Below are 19,490 nucleotides of genomic sequence, written 5' to 3' on the forward strand. Positions count from 1 at the left end.
ATAATGATTTATAATGCTGTGAGTTCCTGCCGGATCATGGGTCTGCTCTACATATAGCATTATCTTAAGTCATTATGATGCTGTTCGGATCAGAGGAGCAGTGTTTGGAGTTCCTGCAGCCAACATACCTAGTGCCAAAGAGACCTATAGCAGGCTATGGGCACCAAATGATGGGTCCTACCTTAGCAATCTATAATCTGGCTTCTGACAATGTGTATGAAACCTTAGAGCATTGAGGAACTAAATAGTTTATTAAACATATTTCCAGGCCTTCTTCATAATCAGGACTGTAAGAGTACGGCCATACGGCCAGGTTTCCTGATGCAGTTTTGGAAATCAAAACCAGGAGTGAATTTTAAAAAAAGTCTGTATTTTATACTTTCTCTCCTTTTATGATCCGAAAACTGCATGCAGCAACCTGACCGTGTGGCCCTACCCTAAGAGACATTCGTAAAAGTGCTGATGATATATAGAGATGTAGTAGGTCTGATAATAATAAAATAATAAATAATAGTAGATAATGAAAATAATAACTAGAAAGTTTATAATAATTAAAAGTTCTGCTGCATTTGTATAGATGCACAGCGCAGATTCCTACTTTTTGTGTTCTTTTTAGAGCAGGTTGTCTCTCCCTCCCCCCCTTCTTTATAACTCATCCTAAATAGGGGAAGCAGTGGTGACCGACTAGTGGATTGTAATGGTTATCCAGTCATGCTGGTTCCCTGGCTACAAGTTCTAAAGAGCTTATGTGATGTGTGGAGGGTGGGAGTTTATTGCCTCAGCTGGAGAACACGCCTTTCTTCCACAACTAGCTGGATAAGGGGAAAAAAAAGACATCCACTTGGCTACTTAAGGAGAAATTCACATTGGTGTCACTTGGACCAGCTTTCTGCTTGCAGGCTGGTCCTATCTCTCCATGAGACAGTGATGAGGGGTTTCAGCACCATGAAAAGACCTGCTGCTCCTCTTCTCCTTATGGGTCTGCTCTTCACTTTCTGCCTACAGACTGCAAATTCCCAGGGTAAGACTGTTTGTGACTGTGTGACCCTGTGGTTAGGACACTGGTAGCAAGGGATGTACTTACAGTACTACCATAATATTGGAAGCCTTGGGCTACAGTGTTACCCTATTTATCTAGTGAGCGATATAGATTGTATCAGTTATTTTTGTTTATTTTGAATTCTTTCCATTGTAACCTTTTAACAGAACATCATTCAGTATGATCTGGTCCTCTGTCTTGCTACAGGAGGTGGAACAATTTAGGAATCCTATTCTGTTCCTATTTGCCTTCTTAATTGCAAATATGCTATATTATTATTGTATACCTTTGTCATTTGTCATTACCTAGCTATATGTTTTCACAACTAAAGGCGTGTGAATAGAAATCTATAACAAAGTATCTTTTCCCTAAAATGGTAAATATTAAAGATGCTATTACTGCTCAGGCAGACGTGGAAATGCTGAATTTGGCATTTAACTCTTCGATTTGATAGATTTATATAACCAATTCATAAAGTACGAAATATCAGATAAATTGCACCAAATAACAAACTCGGCACTGCTGCTTGGTGTCTAAATTTTTGTTTCTGAAAATACAGTAGAAGGAACAAGCTAATTTGACTTTGATCTGCCTCCTCTGTGGACATTTGCTTCCGCGTGAATATTTTGGCTAATAAATGTTGGGTATGAACAATGCAGAATATATTGGAGCTATAGAAACATATGATGGGCAGCATGGTGGCTCAGTGGTTAGCACTGGTCCCTTGCAGCACTGGGGTCCTAGGTTCAAATCCGACCAAGGACAACATCTGCATGGAGTTTGCATGTTCTTCACGTGTTTGTGTGGGTTTCCTCCAGGTACTCCGGTTTCCTCCACGACTTTAAAGACATACTCATAGGGAACTTAGATTGTGAGCCCCATTGGGGACAGTTGATTGCTAATGTCTGTAAAGCGCTGGGGTCCTAGGTTCGAATCCGACCAAGGACAACATCTGCATGGAGTTTGTGTGGGTTTCCTCCAGGTACTCTGGTTTCCTCCCATACTCCAAAGACCTACTCATAGGGACCTTAGATTGTGAGCCCCTTGAGGACAGTTGGTTGCTAATGTCTGTAAAGCGCTGGGGTCCTAGGTTCGAATCCGACCAAGGACAACATCTGCATGGAGTTTGTATGTTCTCCACGTGTTTGCGTGGGTTTCCTCCAGGTACTCCAAATTCCTCCCAGACTCCAAAGACGTACTGATAGGGACCTTAGATTGTGAGCCCCTTGGGGACAGTTGGATGCTGTGGAATATAGTAGCGCTATATATATAAGTGCATAAAATAAATAAATAAATATGATGACCTATAGGTAAGGTTACAGTAGCTCCTGTTGGTTCCATAGATGCACTTGCTAAGCAGTGGATGCTGCAGAGAATTTAGCTTCAGGTCTAATGTCTGGACCAGAGACTGATTTGCCCCCAGTCAGAAAGCTGCCAGTCTTGCCCTGAACAGATGTTAGCAGCGCTTGAAGCACAAAGCCTCTCTCAGCCGCAGATTGCAAGTTTAGAAAAGAACTTTTTTCCCTGGGCTTTGTGGTTGCCTCGCAACCAGTGCTAGCATGTGACCAGGAGAAAATCTAAGGAGTGCAGCCCCGGTGCCCCTAATCTATCTGCGCTGGAGTCGTCCCCGCACCGCTCTGCCTGCAAAATCCCTTCTACCCGTTGCCCTTGTCCTGTGAGCAACATACTTGCCACACAGTGAAAATTAAGAATTCCTTGTTGCCTCTGCTTAGCTGCCAGCTAGGAAATTGATTTACCGGGTTGCATAGACATATTCACATTGTAATCAGCTTTCTTTTCTCCACTCCTTGTATAAGCTCCTTATAGAGAATCCAGTAAGTAATTATACATCAAGTGCTGGTGGAAGGAGCCTTCAGGTCGCCTGCCTTCGGCCTCTTTCACATGTCCGTGATGACATCCATGACAAGATGGTCGCGGGTTCATCCGTGGAGATGTCTGTGAAGGATCCTTGTGTGGTCCATTTGTTGCTTTCCATGTGTACCCCGTATTCACGGACACTGCTAGGCGGAAAATTAGTTTCCAGAGCATCTCCTACCAATGGTCTGTGCTACCATGCTCAACCTGCGGCCCTCCAGCTGTTGCAAAACTACAACTCCCAGCATGCCCGAACAGCCTACAGCTATCAGTCTACAACAGGGCATTGTGGGAGTTGTAGTTTTACAACAGCTGGAGGGACGCAGGTTGAGCATGCCTGCTTTAGAGGATGCGCAGTGCACCCAACCAGCCCTGGAGTGTGAGCTTGTACAGATGTAGCAGAGCTGAATTTGTGATCTAAAGGGGACTCTTGCTCTGGCACTCCAGCTGTTCTGAAGCTACAACTCCCAGAATCCTCCTTTCACTTCTATGGGAGTTAGGCTACATGCACACGACCGTATGTGTTTTGCGGTCTGCCATCTGTATGTCATCTGTTTTTGCGGATCCATGCCTAAAACGGACAAGCATAGGACATGTTCTATTTTTTTTGTGGGGCTACAGAACAGACATACTGATGTGGACAGCACAGGGTGTGAAATGAATGGGTCCGCATCCTATCCGCAAAGAAAACCGGAACGGACATGAAAAAAAATGCGTTCGTGTGCATGTAGCCTTACAAGAATAGCAGAGTAATTGTGCATGCTGGGAGTTGTAGTTTCACAGCAGCTGGAGTGCCGAAGCTTGCTGATCCCTGTTCTATCGTTGGACTGTAGGAGAGGTGCGGACATTCTGTGCAGCACCACGGCCCTTTTTTCAGTGGAATCAGCAGGTGCCTGAACTTACGGAACCAAATTGACGCAATCGCCTAAAGTTTTGGTCAGATTGTGCTACATAAACATGCTTGGGGTATCCGTTGGGAAAGGACATATGCTGAATGTAGCCATAAACCCCCTAGTGACCCAGTGGAGGCCAAAAAATTTCCTTTTGGTCTGTTTTACAAGGGTTGTCCAGGATTATAAGAATATGGCTAGTTTCTCGCAAAAACAGCACCACCCCTGTCCGCAGGTTGTGTGTGGTATTGCAGCTCAGCCCTAATTCACTTTAATAGAGCTGAGAGGCAATACCAGACACAACCTGCGGACAGGTGTGGTGCTCTTTCTGGTAGAAGACAGTCTTGTTTTTCTAATCCTGGACAACCCCTTTAAACACTGTGGCCAATGGCTGACATATGCCGCTCAATAGCTATACAGTGGAGTAATACATCAGAGTATATGTTAGGACAGGTAATACTCCCAACATACTCCTCTAAGGTATACAGATATCATGACTTTGCTTCCCCCTTTAAGGGATGTGTGTTGTGATAGAACATTTCATTAAGGCTACTTTCCCACCTGCGTTCGGTGCGGATCCGTCTGGTATCTGCACAGACGGATCCGCACCGATAATTCAAACGCTTGTATCCGTGCATTATTCTTTGAAAAAAAAGTCTAAGTCAAAACTGATCCGTCCTGACTTACATTGAAAGTCAATGAGGGACGGATCCGTTTTCAATTGCACCATATTGTGTCAGTGAAAAAAACATATCCGTCCCCATTGACTTACATTGTAATTCAGGACGGATCCGTTTGGCTCCGCTGCAAGCAGTGTTTTGGTGTCCGCCTCCAGAGAGGAATGGAGGCTAAACGGTGGCAAACTGATGCATTCTGAACGGATCCTTATCCATTCAGAATACATTGGGGCTGAACTGATCCGTTTTGGGCCATTTGTGAGGGCCCTAAAAACGGATCTCACAAGCGGACCCAGAAACGCCAGTGTGAAAGTAGCCTAAGAAATGCAATAGTCTTATCTGTAGTCCCATGTAAATCCATAGAACTCTATTCACATCTATGTTGTGTCTTTCCATGACCGTGTTGTATAGTACAGGGTGCAGCACCACTATTGCCAACAAAGCAACGGAAACCGTGATGGACCCCATTATAAGGGAAGGGGGTTCGTCTGGCGCTGTTTTGCACCGTGGCGTTAGAAGGACAAGTCATGGCCCAGGTGTGAACAGAGCCCTAAACATTATAATATCACACACAGCAGTAATGGTGCAGAAAAGAGCAGTACTATTACTTCTGTGTTTTATGCCATGGTTTTGCCACAATAGAAGATGCTGTTTTCAAAGGAATTTAATATTGATGGTCTATCCTCGGGGCAGGTCATTAACATCTGATCGGTGGGGGTCTGAATCCTGGTGACCCCGCTGATCTGCTGCTTGAAGAGGCCTTACCCTAGGCCAGTGAGGTCACATTCACCAGTCGTACGGCCTGTGTACAGCTCCGTACCATTCAATACCAAGCACAGCCACTAGTGATGTTTGCTCATGTAGATACTCATATTGGTAACGAACCCCCTCTGCTCAGTACATGCACTATAATGATCATCCTCTTACAAGATGGCTGGCGGATAACGCAAGATTACGGTAGTCTTACACATGCGTGCAACGTTACGGTAAGCAGTGACTCAATGCATTAATATTTTATATTACGAATCTGAACCAGGGTTCTTGGAACGTGTCACAAACATTAACGAACCTGTGTTCAGATTCATAATGTATGCACCGCTACTTACCGTAACGTCGCACGTATGTGCTAGACTACTGTAGTCTTGCATTACCCGGCGCCATCTTGGAGGTGCCTCATCGGAGGCCATACATTCTATGTAGTGTTGAGCAAAGCGAGTTTCAGATCCTAGATCCATAGTCACTTCAGTCACTGTAGAGCGATTCGTCTCCGTACAGTATTCAAATGTATGGGCTTCGACAAGTGGAAATCCGTTATCACCGAAGTCTCGCGGGACTTTGGTGAATAACTTCGGCATTCGATTTAACTTGAAAACCATTTTAAAACTTGGATCCGAAGTCGGCTTCTGTACCGACTGGCACCTCAGTAGACTTTGGATCCAAGTTTTAAAATGGTTTGCAAGTTGAAAAATCAAATCCCGAAGTTATTCACCGAAGTCCTACGAGACTTCGGTGATAATGGACTTGTCTCGCTGGAGCCCACACATTTTAAAGCTGTACGGAGTCGGCTCTCCGTGCAGTATTCAAACAAAGTTTTGAGCGAAGCGACTTCGAATCTAGGATCCGAAGCTCGCTTCGCTCATCCGTAATTATATGCATGTACGGAGAAAGGGGGTTCCTTACCAATATGAGTATCTACATGAACGAACCGGCTTCGCTCATCGCTCACAGCCGCTATACAATGGACGGAGCTGTGCTTGGCAGCCTCTTCAAGCAGCTGATCGGTGGCGGCGCTGGGAGTCGGATCCTTGGTCCGGGAAAAGCCCTTTAAATAGAACTGGCTCTCATACCCAGTTCTGTGAATAGTTTATTAGAATGGCTTCTGTTCAAAAGCAACACATAAACCTTAATACATGGGACTCGCGTATAGTTCTTATCCATTCACAATTCATTTTTTTAATCTTAGGTGACAAATGGTCCTTTTTTCTTTTAGCTTCCGTCTTTTCTCAGAACTGCGTCAGGACACACTGCGCGCAGGCAGTTATACAATGGCTATGCATTGTTGATTGTACTTTCTTATGGGATCTATTAAACGTTTATTGTAAGACACACAATCTTTAAAATGTAGAACCTGTGCCAGTAATGATAGGATGTCTCCCCGCTGGAAGACAACTGTCGCAATCACATATATGTCCCCAGGGCAAACAATCCCTAATTTTCAACTTCCTTGTATCCAAATATAGCAAATTCTATATACAATATTCACTTTTATCAATGTATCTGTTGATATGCTGTGTGTAGAGCGTATTGAATAGATGTTATGAAATATACCGTTCAGTGACGGCACACGTGTGTAGAATTGCTACAGTCAGTTAGATTTGGATACAAGGTAGTGTGAAAATGAGGTATTTTTTGCTCTAGAGTCATATGTGTCAGCATTTACCCCCCACCTACCTGGGTCTATTTTTGGATTGATTTTCTTGAAGACAATGCACAAAAATCACGGAAACGAATGTTACGTCAGGATGAAATCAAATAAATCGGTAACACAGGGAGGACATTGACACCGTGCATCATTGTGGACTGGCACAGAACAGTAATAGACTGGCACAATGAAGGTTCAGGACAGAAAAGGCCATTGAGGAACTATAGACATCAGGAACCCCCCCCCCCTCCCCCATAATACTCTGTATACATTGTAAAAACAGTGCAATGATGGGTGTGATTACATTGTACATAGCTGGGAATTCTCATACTGTACACTGCAAATGTTTACAATCAGGGGTGTAAATAAACGCTCATGGGCCCTGGTGCAAGAGTTCAGCTTGGGCCCCCCTTCCCTCAGTGCTTTGTGGTCAGGGGGGCAAAAATTGAAATGGCAAATCCTCCCCCACCCCAATGTCAAATTCTTGACCTAACCCCTTCCCTCTATCCAGGAGTGTAACTTGACCAGCATGCACTTTTTATCATACTGGTGTGTGTTTCTTATGCGGCACAAGGGTCTTTGGGCCCCTCAGGCTCCTGGGCCCGGTAGCGACTGCTACCTCTGCCCCCTCTATAGTTGCGCCCCTGTGTACGATCAGTCATATTCACAGTATAAAATTAATCTAAGGACAGGTATGTAATATTCAGGACTGAAACCCACCAGAGTACCAAATGGAAGTCACTCCAAAGGCCCAGCAGACACTCCTCATGTGGAGATGACTTTGCAGCCAGTTTCTTGTCTCTGTGGTCTACATTTAATGGGATTATTCACAAATATTAGAGTTTATTGATGATGATGTGTATGATTCGATTTTATGTGGACTTTTTGTCTTTTGATGGGTCCAAGGAACCCCAGTCTGATATTGTATGTAAATGGAAACCAAGAGTAGACTGAAGACCCCAGTGGGTTTCATGCCCTCACCTCAGATTCACCTTCAGCTGTAGACCTGAATATAATCTGAGACAGGCTGGTTTCTAGGGCTGTGCAGTCCGATAACCCGATATACAAGGTTAGGGTAAAATACCAAAAGCTATGTTCACTCATGTTGGATTTGACTCAAAATATCAGCATCAGAAGTTCGAGACTGAAACTTTGATTTCTGCTGTAACTTTTCCATGCAGTATGAACTTTGGATTTTAAAATCATTACTATTTTTATGATTTTTGGAGTTTCTTTATGGGGTATACATTAGCCAGAAAATGGCAGGATTTAGAAAGAAACCTGTGTGAACATAGCCAAACACTGCTGATGGTGTCCCAACGCTTCAACAAGTGCCATGATTCATTGGAAGACAAACCAGTGAATCTTATTATAACCTGTATTGGGGGTCATAAAGTGTTAAATGGGTTTGGAGTACAATATTGATGGCCTATGGTCATCAATATCTGCTCAGTGGCCGTCCAGCACCCCGCCAATCAGCTGTTTGAAGAGGCTGCTATGCTATGGTAAGTGCTGTGGCCTCCTCGCAGCTTACCAAGCACAGCGCTGTACATTGTATAGTGGCTGTGCTTGGTATTGCAATCTAGGCCCAATTACTTAAAGGGAACCTATCATCAACTTTATGCTGACCGTACTGAGGGCAGTATAAAGTAGTGACAGAAATGCTGATTTCAGCGGTGTGTCACATATCAGCTAAAAGTAAGTGGTTGAAGAGAAGAGTCCTGGTTATTCCTAATCTCCTGCTCTCCTGCCCATCTGCTGATGATTGGCAGTTCTCTCCTAGAGAGAAAGGGAGAAAACTAGGTAGAAGACTGTCAGTCCATCATCAGGTGGGCAGGAGAGCAGGAGATCAGGAATAACCAGGACTCTTCTCAGGTAGATTTGACTCTTTTCAAGGCCTGGGCTGCAATGATTATGATGCTGGTTCTCGGCAACCACTTACTTTTAGTTCATGAGTGACACACCGCTGATATCAGCATTTCTGTCACTATTTTATGCTGCCCTCAGTAGAGTCAGCATAAAGCTGATGTACAGGTTCCCTTTAAATGGGGCTGAACAGCACATACATGGGCCATGTGGCCGATGAATCTGACGTCACTGGCCTAGGAAGAGAGCGCAACGCTCACCAGCCTCTTCAAACAGTTGATCGGCAGCAATGCTGGAAGTCAAACCTCAACAATCTGATATTTATGATCCACCCTGAGCATAGGTCATCAATATTGTATTCCTGAAAGACCACTTCAAGATGTTGCCCTTTCCAAATGAAAAGGGGGTGCATTTAGTTTTGTCTGTGTCTGCCCAAGATTGCAGATGGAGACGTTGCTTTGTTCACATTTTTTTATGGATGAAGTACATCTATACATCTCCATGAGCTTGTCTTAACTCATTCTATATAGACGGCATGTAAGCCAACAATGGGTCTAGCCCTTCTGGAGCAGTCCTCCAGACCTCAGAGACCATCACAACGCATACAATGAATGTGTAGTGATATTTCACCCATACTGATATCAGATTGCAGATGGAGACGTGGATTAGTTCACATTCTTTATGGACGAAGTGCGTCTATAGATCTCCATGAGCTTGTCATGAGCACCATGAGCATGTAAGCCAACGATTAGTCTGGCCCTCCTGGAGCAGTCCTCAAGACCTCGCATGCAATGAATGTGTAGTGATATTTGCACCCATACTGATATCAGATTGTAGATGACGCTCTACCCTTCTTGCTCGGGTTTACGCACTGCTCATATGGCGGTATCAGTGGTCTTCAGTGAATTCATCAGTAAGACTGACATAGATTTAGAGAACGTTCTAATTGCAATATATTTTTGGAAGAATTTAGGACCCCATTAGTTCTTTGTGTCATATGCAGATAGTGACTTCCTATGTATGTAACAACACACGCCAGCTAGCCAGATACCTTGATTGTCATCTGGTGCACCGGCCCCGCTCCAGAGCATTTCAGTAATCCACAGCAAGTATCATTCCAGCACCAGGAACCTAAAACCAACCTGTAGTTTTATTTCAGGCATTCCATTAATAGTTCAACAAGTAAAATGTACAAAAGTCATCTCAGCGCGTTTCGATTATGCCATGATTACGATCCCTTAATGATCAATTATGTCTTTTTTCAACCGTGTTAACTATGTAACGATCGAAACGCGTTGAAAATTACAGCTTTAATTTTTCCCTGTGGAATTTGTTTTAATGGAATGCTTGAAATAAAACTACAGATTGGTTTTAAGTTCCTGGTGCTCGACTGATACTTGCTGTGAATGACTTCCTATCCCTTATATAATGCACAACCTTTCATTGTACAGCTCTGACACAGACGCGTTTTCTGTCTTTTATCTGACTTAAGACGATTTAGAGTTCTTGGATACAGTAGTCACTGCACTAGATAATCAGACTAATAGAGTATTAGCAGTGTCTGTGACCTGAGGAGCGTCCTGTTACTGGCAGCACAAAGGTGAAGACATATGGCCATGAAATAAACAGTCTCGTCAAATCATAATGCATTGCTAATTCTAGGAAAATAGATATATATGTGTAATCTATCTATCTATTATCTATCTCTCATATCTATCTATCTATCTATCTATCTATCTATCGATCTCCTATCTATCTATCTATCTATCTATCTATCTAATTTGACAAATTTAATGCACATTATGCTTTTTTCTTCTGTTCGGAAATGAACTTGTCAATTGTTTTTGAAGATTTTTTTGTACAGATTTGCAATGCAAAGGGTGAAAAGGAGGAAAACTGGACCAAAATCTGCAAGAAACACATGTGGGTTTTGGAGTGGAAATATGCAGAAATTCACACAGAATTTAAATTTTTAAATTTGCACTCCCGTTGAGGTATCAGGTGCTATACACATTTTTTTTACATACACAGGTCATATCATCAATAAGGACTCCGCAGTTTATTATTTGTGATATGATCTCCCCAAAAAACACGATAAACCGAATGATCCTTCGCTGTTGTAGGTGGACCTTATTTTAACCCTTTCCAGAACCAAGCCATTTTTGGCAACAACTTTTTAGTTTTTTTCTCCCTAGCTTCCAAGAGCAGTAACGTTCATATTTTTCCATTGACATAGCCGTATCAGGGTTTGTTTACTGCAGGGCAAATTATATATATTTAATGTCATCATCTATTGTGAAACAGTAAAAAAAAGAAATTGTGAGACGAAATAGAAAAAATCCTCAGATTTGTGCCATCGTTTTTTCAGTTCTGTTGTACGGTATTCTCTGTGGTGTAAAAATTAGAAAAAAAGGAGTACTTATGGCTTTTTAATATTTTTTTATCCTTTTATTTAGGTTGGAGGGGGGGAAAGACAAGATGACCAAAAAAAACCTGACAATTCTGATATTGTTCACTATTCGGAATAAATAATGTTATACTTTTATGATAAATTGGGAAATGAGGGTTTTTTGAATTTGTAATATTTGTCTTTATTATATTTTTACAATTGTTTAAACATTTCCCCTCTTTTAAGTATTCCCAGGGACAATACAATACACTGCAGTACTTCTGTATTGCATTGTATTGTATTGTAATATTACTCTATTGCACTCTGAGGCTGGATGTAATAGGACTACTTTGGCCGGTCTGCAGGCCTTTACAAGGCTATTGAATTGCAGGAAGGGGCAATTGGGGGGGGCAAGGATCAGAGTTAGGGTTAGCAGTCGAGATTGGATTTTTTCTGATCTTGGCTGCAGCTCATGAGCTGGCTCCATACAATCCTCATGCACCTTGTGACATGTATGTAGTGGGGATTAATATTTGAAACTCGGCCTTCTCATGGAACCTATGGTCCTCTGGTAGACTACTCTGACCCTGCACAGATTATAGCCACAGCTGTCATTTGAGCTTTTGTCTAAGGGTTTTACAGAGTTTAAGGTTGGATTCACACATGAAAGTCTTGTGGCAATTGTTTTTACACATAAGTGGATACAAAAGAAAAGAGATGTGTAATATACTCTCCCTTCCTTTTTTGTGATGTGTGATCCTTCCAACCCCAGGGACGTCCAAAATCAGCAGACTGAAGGGTTCGTGCGGCTCTCCGGAGTGCAGCTGTGTCTGGATACCACGGGAGTACTGCATCTTCTTTCTGCTGATTTGTGGGTGATCAGGATGCCGGATTTCCAATGCTCAAACATTTGTTGGCCTAATGAAGAAAGACTCCTTACACTTGTATGACACACAAGTGCTAATTGCTTCCAACGAACTCTTTGTAGGTAAAAAGCCACTTGTCCTAATATCTCTGATATTTGTCAAACGGCTGCATAATGTTGCATCATGTTTTAGACCATACTTATGCACCAGTCTTGCTTGTTGGGTTTTCTTGCTTGACGAGGGGGCAGAGCTTTGCAGAAAGAGATTCATGGCTTAGAATGTGCCAACAAGCACCAACATTGCAATATCATTGGCACAGAGTAAGCCAACCAACATTGGATGTAAATTTAGACTAAATCGTCTAACCATACATCAAATTTATCATATAATGTGAGCCACTGTGATAAATTTGTGACATTGCTGGATTTTTTGCGATTCAGGGGTTGCAGTCGTGGCACATTCATTCATTTCTGCAGGGTCACCGCCAAACTGCGATGTCCCTGCCATCCTGGCCGCGACCAGTGTCACCGTGTAGCCGTACCCTTAGGGTGGAGTGGCTCTTTAATTTGTCGTACGTGCTACCAGTCAGAATCTCCGAATCCACTCCTTTAAAACCCTTTCTTACAGAATATAACAGCGTCTAAACTGGATATATTTTTCATTTCCCAATGCCTTTCCAGGTTGCCTGTAATAATTTACTCTTGTGGGGTAGTGAACCACATAAGGAATTTGCAAGTTCATCACCTAATGTTACAAAAAAAGACAAAACCTTTAGAAAACGGAGTTAAAATTTGAAAGTAGTAAATGAGAGAATGGCAGGTCAGATTACTTACTGCTGGAGTCACTAAAAACCAAGAGGCAAAGTCCAAATTAAAGAAAGTATCAGTGGCAAAGTAAAGTAAGATTGATGTGCAACTGATGAAAAAAAAAAAAAAACCTGCGCTCTCTCAACGAGACAGCCTTAAGAGTTCTTTCACATGCTGGGCTGAAGGGAAATTTGAGCAAAGAAATCCTCCCTTAATCCAGATTTACTTTTTCGTATGCATTTTGCAGGAAATGAACAGATTTCAATGTGTGCCGTTGTCTAAATGCACACCTCTATGACAGATGGAACATTCTCTTAGAACTTGAAGGACATTTCCACCTTAAATGAAGATGTCACCTTCTGTCAAGTGACATCTATGTCTCAGAAACATAACCGATATGAACTCCCCTTCAGGAATGTTGCCTTGCTCTTATATAGTGATGTAGAGCATATGTCACCATAAAAATGTAGACCTGTTTTTGAGAATCCCGGAAAAGCTGGGTATCAGACATGGACGGACATGCCATTGGAGCAGCCTGTGCAGCTGCATGGGGACCCTTTAGGCAGGAGGGGCGGGCATACCACAATGAAAAGGGCATCAAGGTTCCCTTGGCCCCAAATCACTGCTGGATTCTGATGCATCAAATGACTCGTTGACTATAGGGGTAAGGAGTGCTATGATGAGCCCTTGATAGATTAGCTAGGGGCCCACATCCTGTCCTTGCGCAGGGGCCCTCAACTGTCTGTGTCCGTGCCTGGTGTCAGACTGGAGCTGCAGTGTCAACTATCTGAATTGCCAATAAGCTTTCCTAAAAATATAGACTAGAATACAAAATTTGATGACTTAGGGTACGGCCAAAAAACAAGAAAAAAACTGATGGAGTCAGCACGTCCTTGTGTTGGAATTTATTCCAGATGCAACGTTTGGGCTGTAGAGCCTTTGTCCAGCATGCATACACCAAGTGAATCAGGGTATATGAATGAGGGGGTCACTTGGTGTATGCATGCTTGACAAAGGCTCTACAGCCCAAACGTTGCATCTGGAATAAATTCCAACACAAGGACGTGCTGACTCCATCAGTTTTTTCCCCTGTCTTTTTGGATCAGTGTGAGGATGCTTACCACTTTCCCTGGAGCCGTGCACCCATTACTTATCAACATAGTTGTGCTGTCCTCCCCTCTTTCTGAAATGAGGGTACGGCCACACGGTCAGGTTTCCTGATGCAGCTTTGGAAGCCAAAATCAGAAGTGAATCATAGAAGAGGAAGTATAAAGGACAAATGCGACTTCTCTATTTTGAATTCACTCCTGGTTTTGGTCTCCAAAACTGCATCAGGAAACCTGACCGTGTTTCTGTACCCTATTGACTTGTGACTTTTTGTATTTTAGGTGCTTTTGTTAATCTTGATGTCAGGATTCGGATATACTAGACTGGTAAATTGCAGTGGCCAGTTTCAGCAAATGCCTTAACGATGTGTAAAGTTCTTTCACTAGATTATTAGTGCGGTCCATACGACTACTTTTAGTACTTTTTGTAGGCAGTCAAATAGTTTCCACCATCATGCAAGCAGGAGCAGGATTAACGCAATTTTTCCCATTACGGTCCCTGAAGTTCGGCTTCCCTATTGAATCTGCCAGTACCAATTCTTGGCTAGTAAAACGAAAATGTCACCCTAAGCGTCTGCCTGCTCTGCCTACCCCTCATCCCACCCCTGGTCACCAGAGGCATATGTCTATAGTTTAGTCTGTGTGGAAAGGCAGCTGCTGCTGTGGGTCAGAAATTATGGTTTAGACCCTATTCACACTACCATATGTTTTGTCTGAATTCGATCCGCACTTTTTTTGTGGATCGGATGCAGATCCATTCATTTCTATGGGTCTGCAAAAGTTGCAGACAGCATACCGCGGACAAGAATAGGTATTTTTACAATACTGCGGAACATCCGTTATGGGAAAGTGCTGGACGCACACGGCTGGTATCCGTGTTTTGTGGATCCATGATGGGCCTGCTTGGCCATTGCTCCATTCAAACTCCCCCTTGTGCACAACCACAGTTGCCACATTGGGGATTCGGGATTCCCATTCTGTGCTTGAACCCCAGGGTTTAAACATGTATCACATATTCTATGGACAGGTATTGAACACAAACTGAAATATATTTAGAAAAATACGTGCATTCTGTTTAGCCATTCCTCTGTTATTCATCCTGGAAATGTAGGAATAAATTGACCACTGGGTGATACCATTGCCCTTATGAAAGGTGATTGTCTCTACACAACCTGACACTGCGCAATCAGTGCGGACACTGCGTGTAGAGGCACACTCTGGACAAGGAGAATGATGATGCCCAGTTGTCAATTTATTTGTTTCGTTCCAGGAGGAATAAGAGAAGAACGGCACAACAACAAAAAATCATTGTTATTTCAAGAGGAAGTAATGTATTCACTAAAATAATGTCAGGAGAGGTCTTGTTTCAAGTAATTCTTAATTTACATCTGAGGAGACTAAATGCCCCCCAGGTGCTCCAATAGGAGACCAATCGGTTTCATGAATCAGTGACAATTCTAACGAGCTCAATTAAAACATGTACATTGGTATGCACAACGATGCCTTTAAAGAGCATCTGTCAGCATGATCAACCCCGAGAGATCTGCGTTTTTAATAATATGCATATGATCTGGTTTGAGCACCAAGGGGCTGGACTGAGCTCTCGGAGCACCCCTCTGAACACGCCCTTCCTTAGGCTATCTTAGGCCATAAACATGAAGCAGATGATCTTCACAGTATAGTTTTGCTGTTTGATCCCTCCTCACAGCCGGCTAACGACATATGTGATTGTGAAACCTCATTACTAGCTTATCACTGATTTACAGGTTGACACTTGTGCGTTCATTAGGTGATGTGTGTCCACAAGGGTCATTGCCTCTGTAACAGAATCAGCCAGTCAGCCAGTGCCAGGTTAATGAGTGCTGAGAGGAACGAGCCTCTTCGTAACCCATCAGTTAATTAATGATCTATATCTAAGGATGGCGCCTTCATCATATTAACAATCCTTAGCTCAGAACGCAGTTTTAAATGATACATATCTATCTGTATTTATGGTAACTTTATGTATATATATATATATATATATATATATATATTATATCCTGGGGCATTCAAGATTTCATATTTTTTGCCCAAACCATAGTTGGCCCCCTCTGGCAGAAGGGCCTGGGTGGCATCGCCACGGTACCTTTGCACCCCATGGAGCTATGCCTGTTTTGGTTCAAGTATTTCCATAACAGAGCTGGGGGATAACAAGGATCCGTGGGTCCCCATAGCAAAACTTGGAATGGGGCCACACTCTATCATGACCAATTTCAGGAGCAAGTTTAGAACATGAGGTGTCACTGAGGCTACCACATGTTTTTTGCCCCGTGCGGATTCTCATTGTTTGGGCTCGTTCACACAAACGTATTTAGCGTTCCGTATACGGCCCGTTTTCTGCATTCCGTTTGCAGAACCATTCATTTTAATGGGTCTGCAAAAGATGTGGACAGCACTCTGTGTGCTGTCTGCATCCGTTGCTCCATTCCGTGGCCCCGCAAAAATTATGAGTCCTGTCCTATTCTTGTCCATTTTGCGGACAAGAATGGGCATTTCTATAATAGGCCTCCTGTTCCGTTCCGCAAATTGCGGAAGGCACACGGGCGCCATCTGTGTTTTGTGACTCTGCAATTTGCGGACTGCAAAAAACGGCACGGTCGTGTGAAAGAGCCCTTTGTCAGTGTTTGGTCAGTGATTGCGAGCCAAAACCAGGAGTGGAGTCTCCACAGACATAAGGTATATAAGGTAAAGATCTGCACCTGTTCTGTATTTGGAGCTGCACCTGGTTATGGTTTAAAATCACTGATGGAAATCACTGACCAAAACACTGAGACCTCATCCACATTTCCGTGTCAGTGTCACGTCCATGAAAATAAGCGTACATGTATCATGTGTGAAGGATCCGTGATAGGTCCGTGTGTAGCTTTTTGCCCTCCGTGTGTCATCTGTAATTCACGGACATTGCTCAGCTGAAAGTTAATTTCAAGCACTTTCTATCTGTCTTCCGTGAAAAACGGATGCACTACAGATGCCGTCCGTGTTGTGTCCGTGATTTTCACTGAGCCGTAGACTTCAATGGGCGTGCTTGGTCCATATCACGGACCAAAGTAGTGCATGCCTTCATGAAATGTGAACAGACTCATTTGGAGCAATGGATACGTGTGCTGTCCGTAAACAGCACAAATCCGTGAAAAACGGAAATGTGGACGAGGCCTGATTGTGTGAATAAGGCATCAGTGTTTGGTCATTGATTTCCATCAGTGATTGTGAGCAAGGCCACAGAGATAGGGTATAATGGGAAGATGTTTTATGTTATTGACCTGGTTTTGGCTCACAATCACTGATGGAAATCACTGACCAAACACTGACCAGACACTGACTGTGTGAAAGCAGCCTTACCCTGCTCTTCTGTGCTTAATAATGTCTGTTGTAGCTGCCCACCAGCTAAAGAATCCCCCGTTGCCTTTTTTTTTTTTTTTGCTTGGTTTCCAGGGAATGTGATAATTAGAGATGAGAGAATTTCATGTTATCAAATTTGTTCAGCCTTCGTTTGGTGGTAAAATCAGAATTGCGTTATGGATTCCGTTACCACGGACCATAACGCTATTCAATGACGGAATGCATAACGGAATGCCTTTAGAGGCATTCCGTTATTCATTCCGTCATAATAGAAGTCTATGGGCTGCAAAACGGATCCGTCCGGTTTCTATTATGCAGGGGAGTCCTCTCCTGCATAACGGAAACGGGACGGATGCGTTTTGCAGCCCATAGACTTCTATTATGACGGAATGAATAACGGAATGCCTCTAAAGGCATTCCGTTATGCATTCCGTCATTGAATAGCGTTATGGTCCGTGGTAACGGAATCCATAACGCAATTCTGCTTTTATCACCAAACGAAGCGTGAATGAATTTCAAAATATGAAATTCGCTCCTCTCTAGTGATAATCATTCCACAGAATTCCACTCACTCTTGGCATGGAAGGGGCTGCTGTAGCCGACAGAAGTATTGATTCTCATTCATTTGAATGGAGCTGCGTGGTTGTCCGGCACGGAGCGGAGGCTTAGAAGCATATTGAATAGAGGCCTCAGTGTGTATTCTGGCAGCGGCCATGGGCTGCAGACTAACTTCATTTGGTGACGTAATCCGTCCCTTGCTTCTATATTGCAGTGCAATTTGTTTCCTATTGTAAGGAAATAATGCGAGAGATTTTTAAGGACAGGCCACTAGACTGCAATCTTGTCACCAAAGAAAGGAGGAAAGATCGGCTCCTCGGGCTCTGTGTCTGAGGGCCGCACAATGGCGATTTCTCACAATGGGAAAAATGCTAAACACAACTTCAGAACTTGTTTGAGATGACGGGCATTTTGGAGATGCTTTATATAAAATATTGGGCAATGATTTATATAGCATTATCACTAATGGATCTGATAGTAGAAAGTAGCACCTGGGGATTTTAAAGTGTTGTCATTTTCAAAAATTTCTGATATAGATTTCAAAAAGTTTCATTTTTGCAGGTCCATATACTCAGATTCCATTGATTGCTAGAGAAAATCTAATGTGGCGATCTTGTCCCGAGACGCCTCCTCACCACTGCTGGTGGGGCCCCCAGCAATCATAGATAAGGGCTCATGCACAAGACCGTTGGTGTTTTGCTGTCCGCAAGTTGCGGATCCGCTATACACGGATATCGGACTCGTTCATTAGGCTGGCCCCTAATACAACAGTTCTATCCTTGTCCATAATACGAACAATAATAGGACATGTTCTATTTTTTTTGCGTAACGGTCATGTGGACATATGGACACTGAACAATTTCAGTTTTTTTGCAGCCCCATTGAAGTGAATGGTTCCGCATACGGGCCACAAAAAAAAACAAAAGAAATGGACACGGACAAAAATACGTTCATGTGCATGAGCCCTAAGGATAATTGATGAACATGCTCTCTTGCAAAATCTCTTTAAGGCTTCATGCACACGACTGTATCTGTTTTTGCGGTCTGCAAATTGCGAATCCCCAAAACACAGATACTGTCCGTGTGCGTTCCGCTTTTTCACCTTCCGCAGGTCCTGTAGTATGTTACAGGACATGTTCTATATGTTTGCGGGGCTGAGGATGCAAGCAGCACACGGTATGACAACCGCATCTTTTGCGGCCATATTGAAATGAATAGGTGCACACCCAATCTGCAACAAAAATGTGGATCGGATGTGGACTGAAACTACGGTCGTGTGCACGAAGCCTAAGAGAGATGATGATAGGCAATATATGATGAAAGCAATATTGTTTGTGTCCTGTCTTAGTTTTTCCTGATTGAAGTCCAAAGAGGTCAACTGGAACCAAATTGACACTGACCAACCCCATTTTAGAGATAGTTAGAGATCTCATCACACAGACCCCTGATGATCACATCTTCTGAAACGTCTACCTGGTTTTCACTCTTTCACCCTTGTATGGGGATCTGGACTTTGCTGCAGCTGATACCTGTAGGTCATGGATGTCAAACTCATGGCCCTCCAGATGTTGCAAAACTACAACTCCCATCATTCCCTGATAGCTGTAGTATGCCC

At 43.2% G+C, this 19,490-nt stretch overlaps 1 protein-coding gene across 1 annotated transcript in view; it reads left to right on the top strand.

The window, feature by feature from the left end:
- The first annotated feature begins 843 nt into the window (after positions 1-843).
- Positions 844-19,490, top strand: part of LRP2 (LDL receptor related protein 2) — a 199,620-nt gene continuing 180,973 nt past the window's right edge. The window contains 1 exon segment of the mRNA XM_044302728.1: positions 844-1,021. Within this exon segment, the coding sequence (XP_044158663.1) occupies positions 928-1,021 (94 nt within the window). The 5' untranslated portion in view covers positions 844-927.

This window comes from Bufo gargarizans, chromosome 8 (assembly GCF_014858855.1).
Source record: "Bufo gargarizans isolate SCDJY-AF-19 chromosome 8, ASM1485885v1, whole genome shotgun sequence".
NCBI lineage: Eukaryota > Metazoa > Chordata > Amphibia > Anura > Bufonidae > Bufo > Bufo gargarizans.